A 21,124-nucleotide genomic window follows, 5' to 3' on the forward strand; every position below is an offset into this window, starting at 1 on the left:
TAATACTTATTTTATGCATAACTTCAAAAACACAGAATTTAAAGACAATACCAGTGAGCACTATCATCCTATATGACTAAAACACTACCATTCTATATGACTAGCAAAGACAATACAAGGCCAAAAGGCAAAATATACACTTTGGCAATCCTATACAAAAGGGGTTCTGTTACAATATTCTTTCATAAAATAAACACAATGCATAAAAATGAAACAAGGAAAAGAAAAACTGAATTTTGACAACTACACAAACTGTGGCATTTCAAATTCAAGGTCTTGTAACTCTTCCATTTGTTTTAGCCTGAGTCCCTGACACATTGGATTCATGTCAGGTAGGCCGAGCTCCTCAGAGTTCTCTTTAGGCTCAGCAGCTGGCTTCAAAGCATAAGCTAATGTGCTGTCTGCCTCTGGAACAGATTTATCCACATGACTCAGGGGATTAAGAGCCGTGCTATGAGGCACTGCATCTGAAGGTGAAGCTGGTCTCTCCTCAGTCCCCCTCACTTTGCTGGTCGGGGTAGGTGGTTTGTAAAATGTTGTCCCGAGATGGGGCTGCAGTATTCTGGGTGCTCTTGCAGGAGCAAGACGGTGAGAATGAGAGGACAGTCTCACTGGTGTCTCTCTTGCTGAACTGGCTGGTGTGTTGGGCTGTGTGGCACCGTTGGAATGGTCACCACTAACCTTGATGCTCATTGTCACTTTTTCCTGGAGTACACTTGGCACAATCACTGCACTCGTGCCAGTTAAGTTCTTTGGTTCACATTGTTGTCTCTGAGTTGGTTCACATTGTTGTCCCTGAGTTTTTTGTGGAATCTGCTGATCAAAACCATTAATTTGGGAGCCAAAACTAGTAGGGGTATCTTTTCTATTAAGCCCTTCAAAGGTAAGATTCTGGCAAAACTTGTCTGAATTGACATTTCCCACATTTCTGCTGTTTTTCTCATTAGGAGAGCTTGCAAGATGGAACCTATCTACAGGCAAACAGAAACATCTGATCTTGGGGCTTGGCATAGGCCTCTGTATATCATTTGTTTTCACATCAGATTTCAGACTAAGTGGTTTCGTGGTTTTACACATAGTGTCCATCTTTTGTGATGATGATTCAAGTTCTTTGTGATCTGAAAAAGAAGAGATTTTTTTTTAACTTCATGAAGCTTGGTTAATAAGGAAGTGTGGTTATTTATGAATGGGCATTCTCTCAAACAACAGAGTCTTACATATTTTTTCCAACATTATTTTCTCAGTCATCTATGCAGAGGAATTAAAAATCCATACAATATTAAAGGCACATTTTTAATTAAAGCATTACTTTGTAAAATTTATCTTAATAAAACAAATAGTCACAAAGCAAATAAAATAAAAAAAAAACACTTCCTGTAGTAACTTGTTTTAATATACTACCAATGAATGAATATTTTCTGTGTTAAGACTTCCCTGATTTCAACAGGCAGACAATGGTAACTCTAGAACAGTAACACTATTCTGTACACCAACAAATGCCATATCCTGAATCCCAAGGACTTTGCCTGTCACTTAATCTGCTTTCCAGCTACATTCTGTCCATACTGTGGGCAACACACCAGAGAGGACTTGGATGCTCTCCCAGCTGATCCACTAATACATGGTAACATCCTCTGGAAAAAGGAAGGTTGAAGAGCTGTCAAAATTGCCATTGTGCTACTGGTCCTGGAGACTCCAGACTTACCTCCTTCTCTTTCTCCTCTCGTCTGGTCCCAAGGTCCCTATTTTCTCACCTAGAACCCTAGCATCTCCCACTCTGTCTTTGCTGCATGTACCCCAGAAGCTCCTGTTGCTAGAAAGGTGCAGCCATCTGGCCATGATCCTCGTCTCCCTGCTGAGAAACATCAGACAACTGTGTGCCTTGCCACTGGTCTGATGGCTTTCCAACAGCCCTGTTCATAGCCCTCAGTTCTCATCCCTGCCACCTGGTCCTTCTCCGGTATCCTTAGGCAGTGGTTTGCAGACAGGTGCACAGCAGCATCACTTGATGATGATTGCAGGTCATCATCTCATCTGACCTCCTTCTTCACCTGAGGCTGCTGGCCTCTCTTCCCTGGTTCCCAGGCAGTGCTCATGTGATTTGCTGTCCTGGACCCTTCTCCACATTGATAAAAGGGAGCTGAGCCATTGTGGTTGGATGGCAACCACCAGAACATATTTACAGTCCTGCAGAAATTCTAGCACCACTTCTAGCTGCCTGGGTGCTGTCTCAGCTCCAGCTCCATTTCTGCCCTGGGCAAGCCTAGTGCACTAGCCCTACTTGCCTTCTTCTGTCAAGACAGACTCCTATGTGGAGATATGTTGGCATGTGGTGTTAATGATCTTCTAAAGAAAAGGCTCAGAATTACCTGGTATGTAATGGAAATTTCAAATATTTTAAAATTATTTATTGTTATTACTATACCTACCTGGGAATCCAATTTCATTGGACAGCGAAACAAGGTTACATTTATGAATGAGAGAGGATGAGGTTCAAACCCTGAATCAATGATAATTTAGGGACATGACCTTTGGCATTATTTACCTTCCTCAGACTGTTAGCTATGGCTTAAAGGAGGCCAAGGTTCATAGCACAGAAGTGCTAATAAGATCAAATCATATAAATGGAATCAGTGAGTCCAGTGCTTTTCTTTGCAGAGAGGTAATGGACTGTCTTTGTTTTCAGACTTTCTCAGGCTACACTAATTGATATTTCATTAATTTTATATATCAAATTTAACATTTATGGCTATATATTGAAAAATTCGGATTTAGCTCTACTAAAGCAGTAATGAATGAAAGGTTTTCAACCCCCTTACCAGAAACCATTCACTGAAATAAAGCGATGAAAAAACAGTGAACAAAAAGACTGGACCCAAGAAAATGGAAGACATGTGTGCTTAATGTGCTAAAATTTAGGCCACAGGTAAAGGGACATCAAAAAACTTTAGGAGTTTATTTTTTTGAGTTTCAGGAGTCCAGCTTTTTTCTGTTTTGACTTTAATTGATGACAAAGAAGTAAAGGTGAAAACAAATCTCAGAAAGAGAACAAAATTAATTTATGAACTTCAAGATATCTTTTTACAAGAAAGAAACAAAGCATGATATTCATTTAAATGACATTCATTAAACTTTCTCAGTGGCTAGAAAAGTTAACTAATAAAACCTTGAAGTTTGAACTTACCTCAATTTAATACACCTTGTTTTTTTTTAAAGGATGAGTATTGTAGATGGACACAATATTTTATCTTTATTTATTTGTTTTATATGGTACTGAGGATCCAACTCATGGCCTCACACATGCCAAGGCAAGCGTTTTACCACTGAGCTACAAGCCCAGCCCTCACCTTGGTTTTTAATCACGACTTCTTGGCAAGGTTTGAAATATGCAAAGATATATGTTACATGACCACTCACCAATGAGACATGCATCCCATTTTTCCAATGCATTTTGCTTGCATTCTGATTCCTCAAATGATGTAGCCAATTCATAATTTTTAATTTCAATATCTGCAGTGTGGATATCCCATTGATACAAGAAAAGTTTTAAACTAAAAGCAAAACACATCTCAAAAACAAACAGTTCAAAGACTATTAACTTGTTAACATAAACATCACATATTTAATCCAATTATGTAATGGTCAAAACTCACTTGCTTTGTAGAAAAATATTGTGACTTTGTGGAATGTTCTGTTGATATTACGGGTTTGGAAGGAGGGCTTTTATCCACCCAAGGTGCAACAACATCAGTACTAGATGAAACATTTTGTGACTCTAGGGACCCATTGAAGATCATCTGTGCATTGGTAATGAGGAACTCTACCAACAGGGCCTGATTGGCATATGCAACAAGAGAGGAGGAGATGGTACCAGGAGTGGTTGTAGGCCTGGGCCTCATCAGACAGGGTCCAAATACCACCCCCAAGGTTTTTGAGTTCATTAGGTTTTCTTCAGAATGGTCTACAACCCTGAAAAGAAGAACACATAAAGTGTATGAGATTTGCCTAATAGATGTCCTTAATGGTAGTTTACTATGACTTGAGAAGGGTGGAGAAAACTCAGGCTATAGAAGACTACAAAACGTTTGTCAAGGGTCAAGTTTGGTGGGTCTAGGGAAAGAATCCTTTGTTTCATTATGATATTTACCCCACACCAAACTGAGTTTCAGAGTACTATTTTAGGATAAAATGCATGTAAGTAGAAGGAACTACTGAACTCAGTAGCAGAAGGAAGAAAAACACCTCTAAAAATTGCTCCATCTTTGTATGTGGGATATATTCCTCATTTCTTATACCAGAAATGAAACATCACTGTCAATTTCTCTCTCACTGCCCAGTTAGTTTTCTTTTTTAAAAAATAATTTTTACGTAGAGATGGACACAATACCTTTATTTTATTTATTTATTTTTATGCAGTGCTGACTATCAAACCCAGTGTCTCCCATGTGCTAGGCAAGTGTTCTATCACTAGCCACACTCCCAGCTGCCCACAGCTAGTTTTCTAGCCTAAATGATTCTCTCTCCTGAACATCTCTCTGTTCTATTGCCATTATCAATGTTCTGGTTTTACTTCAAACACTGTCAGCTTGTTATTTCTATGACTATATAAGGAAATCTGTCTCTGCCTGGTTTAGCTATCAGGATGATACTAGATTCATCTATGGGTAAAAAATACCTTTGGGCTGAGGTTGTGGCTCAGAGGTAGAGTGTTTGCCTAGCACATGCGGGGACCTGGGTTTGATCCTCAGCATCACATAAAAATTAATAAATAAAATAAAGGTATTGCATCCTGCTACAACCAAAAAATAAATATTTTGAAAAAATCTTCTGCCTGTGTTCTTTGTTAAAGTCAACTATAAGTGAGAGTTACTCAATTAATTTAGCATGTCCCTTTAGATTAACAAAATCTAAAGTCAATCTGTATTTATTGATATCTTTTTCAGTACTGGAGATTGAACCTAGGACCTCAAGCATGCTATGCAAGCACTCTAGTACTGAGCTTCATCCCTGCCCATAAAATAAAATATATATGTTTGGTAGAGAAGTGACTTAGAAAGCAAATCAAAATCTTGACTATAAATTATATTTATGTTAATAACAAATTAATAGACAATGAGTGAAATTCTAAACTTTAAATGAAGTTTAAGCTTTAAGCTTCATTATGGGATTTTAAAACTCTTCATCTCTATCCTAAACAAATTATATTCACATCTGCCCCCCAAATAGCATAATCTTCAGCTGTTTTATTGGAACAAACATAGAATAGTGAACAAAATCTATAAAATGAATCAGAAACCCATGGGTTTTATGAGTAAGGGGTAAAAATATCAAAGTGCTAAAGAGCACAGATTTTACTTGGGCAAGAATGAAGATTAGCACAAGATAATATGACCTACAAAAACATACTGTCAACATCTCATGAAACTTTAAAACAGGCTGATTTGCCATGAATAGATCAAAAAAAAAAAAAGAAGTTCTTACAACAAATATCCACTGCCATAATGAATTTCAATGTTTCTACTGATCTACAATAGAAAATTCAGTGAACTGTTAGCTACCTGATGTCCTATAATATCTGTGGGAAGTTAAGGTGTTGCCCTGTGATCAGTTTCTATCTTCACCACTCTGGGATCTGAAGCAAGTCACTTCACCTCTTGGAGCTTTAGGTCAATGAGTCAGATAAAGGCTACTCTCTAACACTATTGCAAGAATTGAGCACAGTTTCCCAAATGAAAGTCTTAGACATACAAAATTCCTCAACAGAATGCAAGTTTATTGTATTGGACCCAATTCATCTCCTCTCCCTAACTGACTAAACAAGATTAAGGATGACACATTATGAGACTTCCAGTCATTCAAAGGTATCAACCTCCATTTCTCAGTTGAGGGGTCTGTAGAATGTGATTAAAGGGTTATCAATGCTTCCCTGGGCTAACTTTGTAGATCAAGCAATGTGTACTTAATTTCTTTCCCTCCTGCAATTCCACTAAAATACGGTAGGCTCATAAGGACTAGGAAAATAGAGAAAACAAAAAGCAACAATTCACAAGTAGAAGAGCAGATGAATAAGTCCTGATGCAGCATTTCCAAGAGAACTGACCCTTTGTCACTCAACATGTTTTTCAGAATCCTAAAGGGACATGGACAATCATTACCAGGTCCTCTGATCTTGGGTTAGGTTGCAGGTGGGCCAGCTGAGAAAGCTTAGATCTCTATAGAATCCTGTCTCCACTCCATGTACTAGGGCAATCTCCTTCCTAAAGCTCTGGAAATTTTTTCTCTGGGCAATGGGATACAGAGGCTCTCTGAATCGAGGCATTGCCAAACATAAGGAACAGAGAGGTAACTGTCTTCCAATGGGGATATGTTGGCTATATACACACTGAAAGCACAGATCCTACAGTCTTAGTAACCCTGGCTCCCACAGTATTGGTACTGTGTCTCTAGGCAAGGAAAAAAAAAACCTTTCCTAGGGGACTGGGGTTGTGGCTCATGGTAGTGCACTCATCTGGCATGTGTGAGGCATTAGGTTTGATCCTCAGCACCACATAAAAATAAATAAATAAATTAAAAGTATTGTGTCCATCTACAATTAAAAAAAATGCCTTCCCAAGAAGATCACACCAGTGCCAGAACAGGGAACTAGAGACATGTAGTTAGGCATATACCAAACAGTCCACCTAGACTACTTTATAGTAAAGTTCAAAGTTTTTAAAAAGCCTTGATGTGTGTTCAAGTGCTTCCAAAGTGATTTCAAGTCCAAACTCGTGTAACTAGATACCATGAAAGACAAAAATCAAAATGGGTAGAAAAAGAACAAATTGAAGGTGTAAAATGATGCTATCAATATGCTGTCAACTAGTCAGATATGGTGAAAGAGCACTGGAAATGCAGCTGATCTAAATTGAGATGTGCACTAAATGAAAAATAGATACCAGATTTCAAAGAAGAAGAGCTGCAATACAAATAAATAAATAAACAAAATACCTCATAATTTGAAAAACTAGATATTCAAAATGTTCAATGATATATTAAAATTCACTTCACTTTATTTTTAATTTTTATGTTGCTATAGAAAATTTAATGTTATATATGAGGGTCACATTGTATTTCTACAGAGGTTAGAGGCCAAATAGAGAAAAGAACCCTTAATGAGAAAAATCTATGAATATCCACAATAAAAGAGCATCATATAATCATTTAAAAAATGTTATCAAAAGAATAGAAAATCAGACTTCTTGAATATTAAAACATGATCTCACAAATGGAGTAATTTACTTATTCAAGAAGAAAAAGACAAAGAACTGTCTTAGAAAGTTTTTGAAGAAAAAAAGAACAATAAAGAAAAGGTAAGGGAACTGGAGAACAAGTATGCTTGCCAAGCAAGTGCAAGACCCTGAATTTTTAATCCCCACGAGTACAAATAACAAATTTATAAATATTTATATGTGTGTTTGTGTATGTGCACACACACACATCTCCAAACAAGAGCTTCAAGTGCAAATTACAAAGACAGATGGTGGGTGGGAGAATGGCAATAAAAATCAAGAAAAGTTCCAAGAACTAAAGCGCTCACAACTGATGGAGCTCATGGAGTGGCCAGAATACTGGATGGAAATATATCCACATCAAAGTACATCATTATAAAATCTTAGAATAATGAGGGGGGTGATGACATAGTCTATACCAATGAAAAATATGAAATATAAAATATTTTTGCTCTTTGCATTTGATGGTAGGTTTAGAATAAAACTTTAACCTGTTGAAGGTAAAATTTTAACACTTCACAGATGTCATGTGAAGAAAATTCGGATAGATCTACTAAATGCCTTCCGTTTTCCAGAGCTTGACACAGTATTGCGATTTTTGCCTTGTTGCCACTGACTCGATAAATTCCCTTGAAGAGAAAAGAAAAACAGAATGCAATATTTTACTTTAGTACAAAGGGCTAAATGCAGACATGTAGACAGAGTTGATGTGTCTACTTCAATTTTTATTAGTAGTTAAAAAATACAAGTTGAAGTTAAATAAATTAACCTTTTCCAAATAAATGTGAATAAATTTAGTTATTACAAATGGAGAGTGCTGATTTTCTTAAAGTCTCTTTTTCATTAAAACAAATAACAAAGGCATTTATGTTTTTAGAGTTTTAAGAGTAAACAACATACTTGTAAACACAAGGCAGTCTTTTCAATTTCTAAAGTACACATTTTGATTATGAAAGGAATGCCATCCGGCTCCTTTTTGGCAACACAGGACAATTCTTCTCCGAATAAATGTATTTTCCCCCAAGTTTCCGATGTCCGCAAACGATGGTTAAGTTTGCCATGCATTTTTTATGGCAGACAAGAAGACACTATAAGAAAATAATATTTCAAAACTGATTGACTCACCTTAAAATTATTCACAACTAAGAAAATTACAGGCAGACTAATAATGACAAAAATAAGTTAAAAAGTACTACTTGTGGTTTGTGAATTACATTTAACAGCAAAACAAAGTAGAAAACTATAGAAATAAACTATGGGACTTTATTAAAAATGTATTGGCAAGCCAGGTGTGATGGCATATGCCCATGATTCCAGCTTCTTGAGAGTTGAAACAGGAATTTCACAAGTTGAAGGCCAGACCAATCTAGCAAGAACCCATTTCAAAACACAATTTTAAGAAAGGGTGGATGGGCTGGGGATGTGGCTCAAGCTGTAATGTGCTCGCCTGGTGTGCGCAGGGCGCTGGGTTCGATCCTCAGCACTACATAAAAATAAAATTTAAAAAAAGATATTGTGTCCACTGAAAAATAAATATTAAAAAACTCTCTCTCTCTCTCTCTCTCTCTCTCTCTCTCTCTCTCTCTCTCTCTCTCTCTTTCTCTTCTTTCTGTCTCTCTAAAAATATGGCATGTGCAAGACCCTGAATTTAGTTCCCAGGCGTACAGACAACAAATTTATATATATTTATATGTGTGTTTGTGTGTGGACACACACATCTATAAATAAGTAAAATCATAACAAAAAAGTATATAGCAAAAGAAAAAAATTGTGATTCCAAAAAGATCTTACCTCTTCGCATTTAAAACCTCGAAATATGACAATGCGTTCACAGTATCTACATCTTGCAGGAAATCTCCATTTTCTGAACTTATGGGTGGTAGCTGCTTTTGCCATTAATGATTGCTGAAATGTTCCAAGGGAGCTGGGTCCTAACAACAGAAATGTTAGTATGTAAGAAGGGTAAAATGACAAAAACATATACCACATGATATTGTACTTGGAATAATTTTTAGACTTTGAAATTATTTATATATTACAAAAAGCTATTATTTTGCATTTCTAACATAAAAAAGCATCTCATTTATTGATCTCTTATTAAACACACATTTTTTTTCTTTTTTAATTTGCTTATGACAGTGGAATGCATTACAATTCATATTACACATATAGAGCACAATAGTTCACATCTCTGGTCATATACAAAGTATATTCATACCAATTCGTGTCTTCATACATGTATTTGGCATAATGATGACCATCTCATTCCACCATCATTTCTAACCCCATGTTCTCTCCCTTCCCCTTCCACCCCTCTGCTCCAGAGTCCTCCCTTGTTCCCCCTCCCTACCCCACTATGAATCAGCCTCCTTATATCAGAGAAAACATTTGGCATTTGTTTCTTTGGGCTTGCCTAGCTTCACTGAGCATTATCTTCTCCAACACCATCCATTTATCTGCAAATGCCATGATTTTATTCTCTTTTATTGCCGAGTATATAGGATTTTGGAAGAACCCTGCATGTTTTCATGCAGAAATTAACAAGTTGATTCTAAAGTTTATATGAAAATGTTAAAGATATGGAAGAGCCAAAGAAATTTTAGAGAATCTAGACTGCTTGACTTTACAATTCACTGTAGAGCTACAGGATTCAAGACAGTGTGATATTGGCCTAGGAAGAGACATGCAAATCAACAGAATAAAACGGAATTTAAAGTAGACTCTCTTGTGTTTAGTGAAGCTATTTCTTTTTTTTTTAAATTGATTTAATTTTTTAAAAAATACATGACAACACTGGAATGCATTTCAATTCTTATTACACATATAGAGCACAATTTTTTGTATCTCTGGATATAAAGTATGTTCACGTCAGTTTATGCCATTATATATGTAGTATACTTTTTGCATTACAATTCTTAATACACATATATACCACAATTTTTCATATCTCTGTTTGTATATAAGGTATGTTGACATCCATTTCAAGTCTTCATATATGTACTTTGTATAATGATGTCCATCACATTCCACCATCCTTGCTAATCCCCTTCCCCTCCCTTTCCCTCCCATCCCTCCCTAGAATTAATCTCATCCTGCCATGGTGTTCCTCCTAACCCAACTATGAGTCACCACCCTTATATGACAGAAAACATTTGGCATTGTTTATTAGGGATTGGCTGACTTCATTTAGCATTATCTTCTCCAACACCATCCATTTACCTGCAAATGCCATGATTTTGTTCTTTTTTTCATGCTGAGTAGTATTCCATTGTGTATAAATGCCACATTTTTTTAATTCATTCATCCACTGAAGGACATCTAGGTTGGCTCCACAGTTTAGCTATTGTGAATTGTGCTGCTATAAACATTGATGTGGCTGTGTCCCTGTAGTATGCTGTTTTTAAGTCCTTTGGGTAAAGTGAGAGAAGAGGAATAGCTGGATCAAATGGTGGTTCCATTCCCAGATTTCCAAGGAATCTCCATACTGCTTTCCCAACTGGCTCCACCAATTTTCAGTCCTACCAGCAATGTATGAGTGTACATTTTCCCCCACATCCTCACCAACACTTGTTTTTGTTTGTCTTCATAATAGCTGCCATTCTGACTGGAGTAAGATGATATCTTAGAGTAGTTTTGATTTGCATTTCTCTGCTTGCTAGAGGTGATGAGCATGTTTTCATATATTTGTTGATTGATTTTATATTCTCTTCTGAGAAGTGTCAGTTCAGGTCCTTGGCCCATTTATTATTTGTTTTTTTGGTGCTTAGGTTCTTGAGTTGTTTATATACCCTAGAGATTTGTGCTCTATCTGATGTGTGAAGGGTAAAAATTTGCTCCCAGGGTGTAGGCTCTCTGTTCACCTCACAGATTGTTTCTTTTGCTGAGAACAAATTTTTAGTTTGAATCCACCTCATTTATTGATTCTTTTTTTTTTTAATTCTTGTGCTATAGGAGTCTTAATAAGGAAGTTGGGGCCTAATCCCACATAATGAAGATTAGGGCCTTTTTTTCATCTATTAGATGCAGAGTCTCTGGTTTAATTCCTAGGTCCTTCATCTATTTTGAGTTAAATTTTATGCATGGTGAGAGATAGGGGTTCAATTTTATTTTTTGCATATGTATTTCCAGTTTTCCCAGCACCATTTGTTAAAGATGCTCTCTTGTCTCCAGTGCATGCTTTTGGCTCCTTTGTCTACAGTAAGGTAATTGAGATTTTATTTATTTATTTATTTATTTATTTATTGGTTGTTCAAAACATTACAAAGCTCATGATATATCATCTTTCATACATTTGACTCAATTGGGTTATGAACTCCCATTTTTACCCCAAATACAAATTGCAGAATCACATCGGTTACACACTCACATTTTTACATAATGGCATATTAGTGACTGTTGTATTCTGCTACTTTTCCTATCCCCTAGTATCCACCCTCCCCTCCCCTCCCATCTTCGCTCTCTACCTCATCTGCTGTTGTTCAATTCTCTCCCTTGTTCCCCCCCACTTTCCCCTCACAACCTCTTATATGTAATTTTGTGTAACATTGAGGGTCTCCTACCATTTCCATATGCTTTCCCATCTCTCTCCCCCCACTCGTCTTTGTTTAATGCTAATCTTTTCCTCATGCTCTTCCTCCCTGTTCTGTTCTTAGTTGCTCTCTTTATATCAAAGAAGACATTTGGCATTTGTTTTTTAAGGATTGGCTAGCTTCGCTTAGCATAATCTGCTCTAATGCCATCCATTTCCCTGCAAATTCTATGATTTTGTCATTTTTTAGTGCTGCATAATACTCCATTGTGTATAGATGCCACTTTTTTTTTATCCATTCATCTATTGAAGGGCATCTAGGTTGGTTCCACAGTCTAGCTATTGTGAATTGTGCCACTATGATCATTGATGTGGCAGTATCCCTATAGTGAGCTCTTTTAAGATCCTCAGGGAATAGTCCGAGAAGGGCGATAGCTGGGTCAAATGGTGGATCCATTCCCAGCTTTCCCAGGAATCTCCATACTGCTTTCCATATTGGCCGCACCAATTTGCAGTCCCACAAGCAGTGTACAAGTGTACCCTTTTCCCCACATCCTTGCCAACATTTATTGTTGTTTGACTTCATAATGGCTGCCAATCTTACTGGAGTGAGATGGTATCTTAGGGTGGTTTTGATTTGCATTTCTCTGACTGCTAGAGATGGTGAGCATTTTTTCATGTACTTGTTGATTGATTGTACGTCCTCCTCTGTGAAGTGTCTGTTCAGGTCCTTGGCCCATTTGTTGATTGGGTTATTTGTTATATTATTGTTTAATTTTTTGAGTTCTTTGTATATTCTGGATATTAGGGCTCTATCTGAAGTGTGAGGGGTAAAAATTTGTTCCCAGGATGCAGGCTCTCTATTTACCTCTCTTATTGTTTCTCTTGCTGAGAAAAAACTTTTTAGTTTAAGTAAGTCCCATTTGTTTATTCTTGTTATTAACTCTTGGGCTATGGGCGTCCTATTAAGGAATTTGGAGCCTGACCCCACAGTATGTAGATCGTAGCCAACTTTTTCTTCTATCAGACACAGTGTCTCTGATTTGATATCTAGCTCCTTGATCCATTTTGAGTTAACTTTTGTGGGTTAGTCTCTGTGTCCTCTATTCTGTACCATTGCTCTACCAGCCTGTTTTGGTGCCAATACCATGCTGTTTTTGTTACTATTGCTCTGTAGTATAGTTTAAGGTCTCGTATATTGATACCACCGGCTTTGTTCTTCCTGCTTAGAATTGCTTTAGCTATTCTGGATCTTTTATTTTTCCAGATGAACTTCATGATTGCTTTTTTCTATTTCAATGAGGAATGCCATTTGGGATTTTGATGGGAATTGTGTTAAACCTGTATTGTGCTTTTAGTAATATGGTCATTTGATAATATTAAGTCTTCCTATGCATAAGCAAGGTAGATCTTTCCATCGTCTAAGGTCTTCTTTTCATTTCTCTCTTTAGGGTTCTGTTGATTTCATTGTATAGTTATTTCACCTCTTTTGTTGATTCTCAAGTATCTTATTTTTTTTTCAGGATATTGTGAATGGGGAGTTTTCCTCATTTCCTGCTAAGATGATTTGTCACTGATATACAGAAATCCTTTTGATTTATGGGTGTTGACTTTATATTCTGCTACTTTGTTGAATTCATATACTATTTCTTGAAGTTTTCTGGTGGATTTTTTTTGGTCTTCCAATTATAGAATCATATCATCAACAAATAGTGCTAGTTTAAGTTCTTTTTTTCCTATATTTATTCCTGTAATTTCTTTCATGTGTCTAATTGATCTGGCCAGTGTTTCAAGAACTATGTTGAATAGAAGTGGTCAGAGAGGGCATCCCTGACTTGTTTCAGATTTTAGAGGGAATGCTTTCAATTGTTCTCCCTTTAGAAAGCCTGAGGCTTAGCATAGACAGCCTTTATAATGTTGAGATATGTTCCTGTTATCCCTGGTTTTTAAAAACCAGGGATAACAGGAACATATCTCAACATTATAAAGGGGTGCTGTCTTTTGTCAAATGCTTTTCTGTATCTATCAAGATAATCATATGATTCTTATCTGTAAGTCGATTGATGTGATGAATTACATTTATTGATTTCTGTTTGATGAAACAACCTTATATCCCTGGGATCAACCCCACTTGATCATGGTGCACAATCTTTAGGATATGTTTTATTATTGGATTTGCCAGAATTTTATTGAAGATTTTTGCATGTATGTTCATTAGAGATATTTGTCTGAAGTTTTCTTTCTTTGAAGTGTCTTTGTCCGGTTTTGGAATCAGGGTGATATTGGCCCCATAGAATGAGTTTGGAAGTACTCTCTCTTTTTTTCTATTTCCTGAAATACATTGAAGAGTGTTGGTAATAGTTCTTCTTTAAAGATCTTGTAGAATTCAGCTGTGTAGCCATCCAGTCTTGGGATTTTCTTATTTAGTAGTGTTTCGATAGTTTCTTCTATTTCCTCACTGGATATTGGTCTGTTTAACTTGTGTATATCTTCCTGAGTCAATCTGGGCAGATCATATGACTGAAGGAATTTTTCAATGCCTTCACTGTCTTCTATTTTATTAGAGGATAAGGTTTCAAAATAATGTCTAATTATCTTCTTTATTTCTGTAGGGTCTGTTGTGTTATTGCCTTTTTCATCACATTTGCTAGTAATTGGAGTTCTCTCTCTCCTTCTCTTCATTAGCATGGCTAAGGGTGTGTCAATTTTATTTATTTTTTCAAAGAACCAAGATATTGTGTTATTGAACTCTATAGTTTCTTTATTTAACTTTTGTTTGGAAGATCTGTCTAGTGGTGAAAGAGGTGGGTTAAAGTCACCCAAGATTATTGTGCTGGGAGGTCAATTTGACTCTTGAACTTGAGAAGAGTTTGTTGGATGAACATAGCTGCACCATTGTTTGTGGCATATATATTTATGATTGTTATGCCTTGTTGGTGTATGGTTCCCTTGAACAGTATGTAATGTCCAACTTTATCCCTTTTGATTAGCTTTGGCTGAAGTCTACTTTATTTGATAGGAGTATGGAGACACCTGCTTGCTTCCTCACTCTATGTGAGTGGTAGGATTATCCCAACCTTTCACCTTCAGTCTGTGTATGTCTTTTCCTATCAAATGAGTACCCTGTAGGCATAATATTCTTGGATCTTTTTTAAAAATCCAATCTGCTAGCCTATGTCTTTTGATTGGTGAGTTTCAGCCATTAACATTTAGGGTGACTATTGAGATATGGTTTGTATTTCCAGTCATATTTGTTTATTTTTGTTACTTAACATGGTTTGTTTTCCTCTTGGATTAGTTTTTCTTTTAGTGTACTATCTCCTTCTGCTGGTTATCATTTTTGTTTTTCATTTCCTCTTCGTGAAATATTTTGCCAAGGATGTGTTTTAGTGTCGGTTTTCTAGCTGTAAATTCTTTTAACTTTTGTTTATCATGGAAAGTTTTATTTCATCTTCAAATCTGAAGCTTAGTTTGGCTGGATACAAGATTCTGGGTTGGAACCCCTTATCTTTCCGGCTTGAAATATGTTGTTCCAGGATCTTCTAGCTCTCAGGGAATGTGTTGAAAAATCTGTTGTTATCCTAATTGGTTTACCCCTATAAGTAATCTGATTCCATTCTCTTGTGGCTTTTAAAATTCTCTCCTATTTCTGTATATTGAGCATTTTCATTACAATGTGTCTTGGTGTGGGTCTGTTGTGATTTTGCACATTCTGTGTCCTGTAGGCTTCTTGGATTTGGATTTCCATTTCATCCTTCATGTCTGGAAGTATTTCTGATATTATTTCATTGAATAGATTGCTCATTCCTTTTGTTTGGAACTCTGTGCCTTCCTCTATCCCAATGACTCTTAAATTTGGTCTTTTTATGCTATGCCATATTTCTGGGATTTTCTTCTCATGGTTTCTTATCATTTTTGCTGTGCTGTCTACATTCTTTTCAAGATGATATACTTTGTCTTTGTGGTCTGATGTCCTATCTTCTAAGTTGTATACTCTGCTGGTGATGCTCTCATTTGTGTTTTAATATATTTTAATTTTAAATATATAAAATATATATATATATATATATATATATATATATATATATATATATCCTCAATCCTCAATCTCCCTGTAGAGGTCATCTTTTGCTTCTTGGATTTGTTTATGTAGCTCATTGTCAAAGTGATCTTTCATTGTCTGTATTTGTTGTCTAATGTCTTCTTTGAGATTCCAAAACATCTAAATAATGTAAATCCTGAAATCTTTCTCTGTCATTTTTTTCTGCTGTTTCTGGTAATTCTTCTAATGATGCATTGTCTTCAATTGTTTGTGGTATTTTCTTCCCTTGTCTTTTCATGTTGCTGGTATTTCTTTCCTGCTCTGTGGGACTGGTGTGTTATTGTTTTTACCGTATAGATTTGTAGTGCTCTTGTATATTTCAAGATCCCTTCTTTGTGGGGAAGGACAATGTTGACAGTTCCCAATATCAACAATACAACACCTATGTGTAAGTTACTGCTATTAAGACATTTAAAGTTAGTCTCAATGTCTAGTATTATTGGATTCAATTATAATTTAAAATATAATCAGTAGTTTCATAGAAGTTGTACACTTTCTTCTGGTGGTGGACAGAGAACTGGAGGTCAGGTATCTGACGTTATGTTAAGGGTGAAAGATGTGAGGGCAATGGATTAATAAAACTCAGGAAATTTGGAGGAGAACTCTAATCAAGAGGGTTAGTAGCAGTGGAATAGACAGGAGGTAATTTAGGGGAGACAAGTATGTGGGAGGACAGTAAAATGCATAAAAACAAACACATATATGTGTTTAGAAAATTACAAGAAGTAGAAATAGTAAAAATTAGGAGGTTGAAAGAGAAAGAGAGGGAAGAAGAAAAATAAAAAGGAAGCAAAAAAGAGAAAAAAGAGAGAGAGAAATAAAAAGAGGGGTGGCTTATGCAATTCCTTTTTATTATATTATTCTGGTCACTCAGTTCTATTTCATGCAAAGTTCTTGGTTTCACATATGTTGGGGTTGTGAGGACCAGAGGAGGAGGGGTAGAGGAGAAAGAAAGAGGATAAAATGGAAGAGAAGAAAAAAAAAAAAAAAACCAAAACAAACAACAACAAAATGCTCTCAGAGTTCCCTTTTCTTCTCTTCTCTTTCAGTAGGTGGAGTTGTCTATTCCAAGCTTGGTTCTCTGCCCTCAGGGTGGTGTAGGTAACCAGTGTGAGAAGAATAAAGCTCTCCCTCTCTTGTCTGGGCTTCCCTAATCTTGGTCTCTCTGAGTTGCTCCTGGGTTTTAGCCCCCTCCCCTCTCTTGCTTATCAGGTCTCAGCTGGGGGACCTCACACCCTCCACCTTAGGATCTCACCAGGTGGGCAGTGTCCTGGTGGCACTGTGCTCTTGTTCAACTGAGAGCTGATTTTGTGCTGATAGTGTCTATACAGAGTTATCACAGCTGGGGGAGGGGATTTGGAACCCAGGTACCTGTTCAGTCACAGATCCACCTGGTAACCACACCCACCAAAGATGGTGAGAAAGGTGGAGACAGTCCTTTTCCCAGTCGGGGTGTCTGGTGAGGTGGGGGGAGCTGGGATGTCCTCGTGCTGTGCCTAGAATGCGGTCTGGGGACCTGCGTGGGAGCAGAGCGTCCTCTGGAGTTCTGCCACTCCACTGAGGTGCTGAGTTGGTGTCTCTGCTCCCCCCTTGAGAGTTGCGCCTGTGCTCAAACTGTGGGCTTTGGAGTCTCACCTGAACAGAGAGGCTCTGAGTTCTGCTTGGTGTTCACAGCTCTGGTGGATTCTGCGAAAATCCGCTGGATGGAGTCCTGTCACATGCGCTGAGATGTTGTGTTCCCTCAAGGCAAGACCCCGCCCGAGCAGGAGAAGCCACCTGATAGCTTTCTCTGATTCAGGCACAGAGCAGCCAGAAACAGGATCTCCTCTACTCTGCCACCTTGGATCCCAGTCAACCGATTTGACAGAGATGCCAAAGTAATTCCATGGTCTTTCAATAAATGCTGCTGAAATAAAATATATCCATAATGTGAGGGATGAGCCTCAACCCTTATTTCAATCAACTCTAAAATGAACAGGAACCACACACCTAAACATACAACCTAACACTATCCGTCTTTGAATTCAGGGTTATGAAGGGCAGCTGCCTATTTTTATAATTAAAGGATGTTTTGGGAACACAGCCATGTTGATGTATTGTGTATAATTGCTTTTAAGGATCATTAATTATAATGGTAGTAGAGATAAAAGACTGTTCAGGTGTTGATAATTTTTGAAACTGAGGTTGTATACACAGAGTTCAAATACTGTTTGGCCTACTTCATGCATGTTTGAAATTTTCCATAATAAAAACTTGTTTTTGTTTTTGTAGTCTACCTTCAGATCTACTCTGGGCTATCTCAAGATCATCACCATAAGCTCCATCACTCTCCTTCTCATTTCTCTCCAGCAAGGCTCAACCAAGCCTAGAGTCCCCTGAATGTTCTGTGGAAGCCAGCCATTCATTCTAACATGCTAAGCACAAATGTATCATCATGGTGGTACTCAATGAATATTAGAGAAATATATTATAAGTAAAATTATGGAAGGTTCTGTCTGCATACACCCTGAAGTTGAAACTGAACTTACCCTTCCCTAACACTTCTATAAACATGTTAATTAGCTCCTACTCCTTCCTTTTAAAGGAAGACTATGGGGCTAGAGTGTAGTTCAGTGGTAGAGTGCTTGCCTAGCATGCCTGAAGCCCTGGTTCAATATGTAACAGCACAACAAATAAAATAAAAAGGAAGACTGTGACATTTGAAAACTTTCTCAGCAAAACACCCTGAAACTTTCTTCAAGAAAAATAAAACTCTTATCAAGGGAGGCATTATTGCTGAATATCTGCTCTATGAACAAGGTGGCTCATTTCCTTATCACGTAATAGTAAAGACAATTAATAAAACACATACCACTTTCCACAGAAAAGACCAAAATGTGCTCCCAACCTTTATCAATCTCCTGGTTTCTTTACACACATGAATTGTCTTTATGTGTGTGGCTCATCACCATGATGGAAGTGAATTGAAATTAAAAAGAAACAGCAAACTAAATACTCTTCAAAACTTCAAAGCAGAGCTGTTGTCTGTGACTTGTTGTCTCAAATCAAGTGGTTCTGGCTTGATTTGAGACACCTGCACATTCTGGCCACCTACAGAGCTCTCTTTTAGATTCCTCAGTGGCTCTGAGCACATGGCTGCACTGTCAAAGCAGTGAGATCCTGGTAGACATTAGAGATAACCAGAAATTCTGTGCAGAAAGCCTCCCCACTTCTGTGCTTATTAAAGTTACCCTTTACTTTCAAGCTCACACAAAAATATCACTTCATTCCCTCCATTGAAAATAATCATTCCTTTGGCTCTAGTTTTGGTTATTGTATTCTGCCACTCATTAAATGGAAAGGTTCTACAGGGACTCTATCTAGCATAAAGTGAGATCCTGCTAAATTTTCAGAGTGAATGCTGAATAAATTATGATAGAAAGGAATCAAAATCCTTCCAGAATCCCTTCTCAGAATCATCTTTGTTCACTGGTAGTACTAACCCCCTGGGACCAAGAGCAGTTGTAAATGCCCACATTCCTAGGTCAAGGGCTTTTACAGGTGGGAGGTGAAGGCAATGATAATTGAGAGGTTGTTCTATTTTCCGGAGGGTGGAGTGGGCTGGTGTTACCCTACATTCACTGAACAGTGATTCTTCAACTCAGCCAAACTTCAATACCCTGCCAACTTAGGGGGTGAAACTTTTCTACCTGGGCCCATTGGGCTTTCTTCCAATTCAGTCTGAAAGGTTTTATCAAAATCATGAGACCAGAGCTATAGGTATTGTCAACCTAATGAGGCTTAAGTGTCACTGTTCCTCACTTGCACAGTTCTTACAATAAGGTAGCATTTCTAAGTAGGCATTTCTGGCAAACTGCTTAAAGAACACCCTGGGGGCGGGGGAGGATCTAAATTTCAAAGACACACATGTATACATGTATAATGTGCTGTGATTTATTTACTCATCGTAAATACTCACCTTCACATCTAATTTTGAATTCTTTTTTATGAAGAGGGAGACCCCTACACCCAAACTCAATAAGGAGGTGAAGTGAACCCAAAGAGGAAAAAAACAAAACTGATATAGAACAAAAAGCTGCCTGATGTTTAGAAATGGTCTTGGAATATTCACAAAACACCTAACACTCCTCCCTTCCCCCCAAAGATCCAAAGAACTCAGTGGATGTCAAAGATCCAAATGACTCAGTGTGGAACCCTCTCCTTGGTCTCTAAGGCAGGGACAGTAGTGAAAAAGTGAAATAAACCAGCACCTGTCTTACTCAAAGAAAAGGACAGTCCTGGTCCACTTGGTTTCCACAGAAGGGGGGCGACCTTTGGAACACCAGATTTTTATCACCGACAGGGTCTTGGGGCATCCTGGCCACATACTCACAGGGACATACTCTCCTTGTAGCAGCTGGGATCTCCCAGCTTATAAATTCCAATTTACACCCTAACTTTGTGTGCTAAGGTCATGGTTGAAAAATGGTGAATGGAAACAGAAGGGACAGTAATAAGGGAAGGACAGAGAAGAGGTAGGATAGAGATGCAACAGAGGGGGCCCTCAGAAATAAAGGCAAGGAGGGTGTCCCTGCACTTTAGGCCCCCCTCCCCTCCCCAAAGTAGTCATCAACCAAGGCCTAGATGAGGTGAAGTGTGTAAAGAAAAAGTGAAAAGGGAACAGCACTTGTTAGTTTCTTTACCTAGGTACTCATCAGGAAATGTCATTTCAGGAAATGTCACTACACTTACAAAAAGATCCCAGTGGGAAAGACGATTGTGAAGACCCGAAAACCAAGAAGGAAAACTCAAGTTAACCCGTGAGTATCCTGAGTATCACTAGTATCGCTCTGGTCCGCAGCTGCCGCAGCGTCGTCTTCCTGCTCCAGTTGCTCACTGATCACCAAGGACCACAGTATTCTGGTTCCCATAGTGCCCGCTCCTGACGTCTAAGGCTCCTGGGCGCCCATCTCAAGGTTCCATCCTCCTGGGAGATCCCGCCCCGCCCGCAGCCGCCTCCCCTCCGGGACCACCACGTGACCCTGTGGCAGCCCTGACCCTGGATGGCAATTGGTCAGCAGCCATCTCTGCAGTCCCCAGCCCAATGCAGCGCCAGAGCGACCACCTCCATCCCACACTCATCCCAGTGCTTCCTCCAGCGTCCAGGACTCAGACTCCCTCCTAATGCATGGCGCGAGAGGGCCAGAGCTCGCTGCCTCCATCCCCACGCATGGCCCTTGGATGCCC

General features: G+C 38.1%; 1 protein-coding gene across 1 annotated transcript; it reads right to left on the reverse strand.

Annotated features, from left to right (window-relative positions):
- Window positions 1-243: 243 nt before the first annotated feature.
- On the reverse strand, window positions 244-20,808 carry LOC124081374 (rho GTPase-activating protein 29-like). Its single transcript, XM_046427574.1, is given in 8 exon segments — window positions 244-1,118; window positions 3,418-3,551; window positions 5,482-5,525; window positions 7,760-7,897; window positions 8,169-8,290; window positions 8,293-8,356; window positions 9,060-9,199; window positions 20,718-20,808. Coding segments are annotated over 8 exon segments (1,608 nt in total).
- Window positions 20,809-21,124: the final 316 nt, after the last annotated feature.

This window comes from Marmota monax, unplaced genomic scaffold (genome assembly GCF_021218885.2).
Source record: "Marmota monax isolate L192 unplaced genomic scaffold, Marmota_monax_Labrador192_F-V1.1 WCK01_AAM20220418_F8-fsc00184, whole genome shotgun sequence".
NCBI classification, from domain to species: Eukaryota; Metazoa; Chordata; class Mammalia; order Rodentia; family Sciuridae; genus Marmota; species Marmota monax.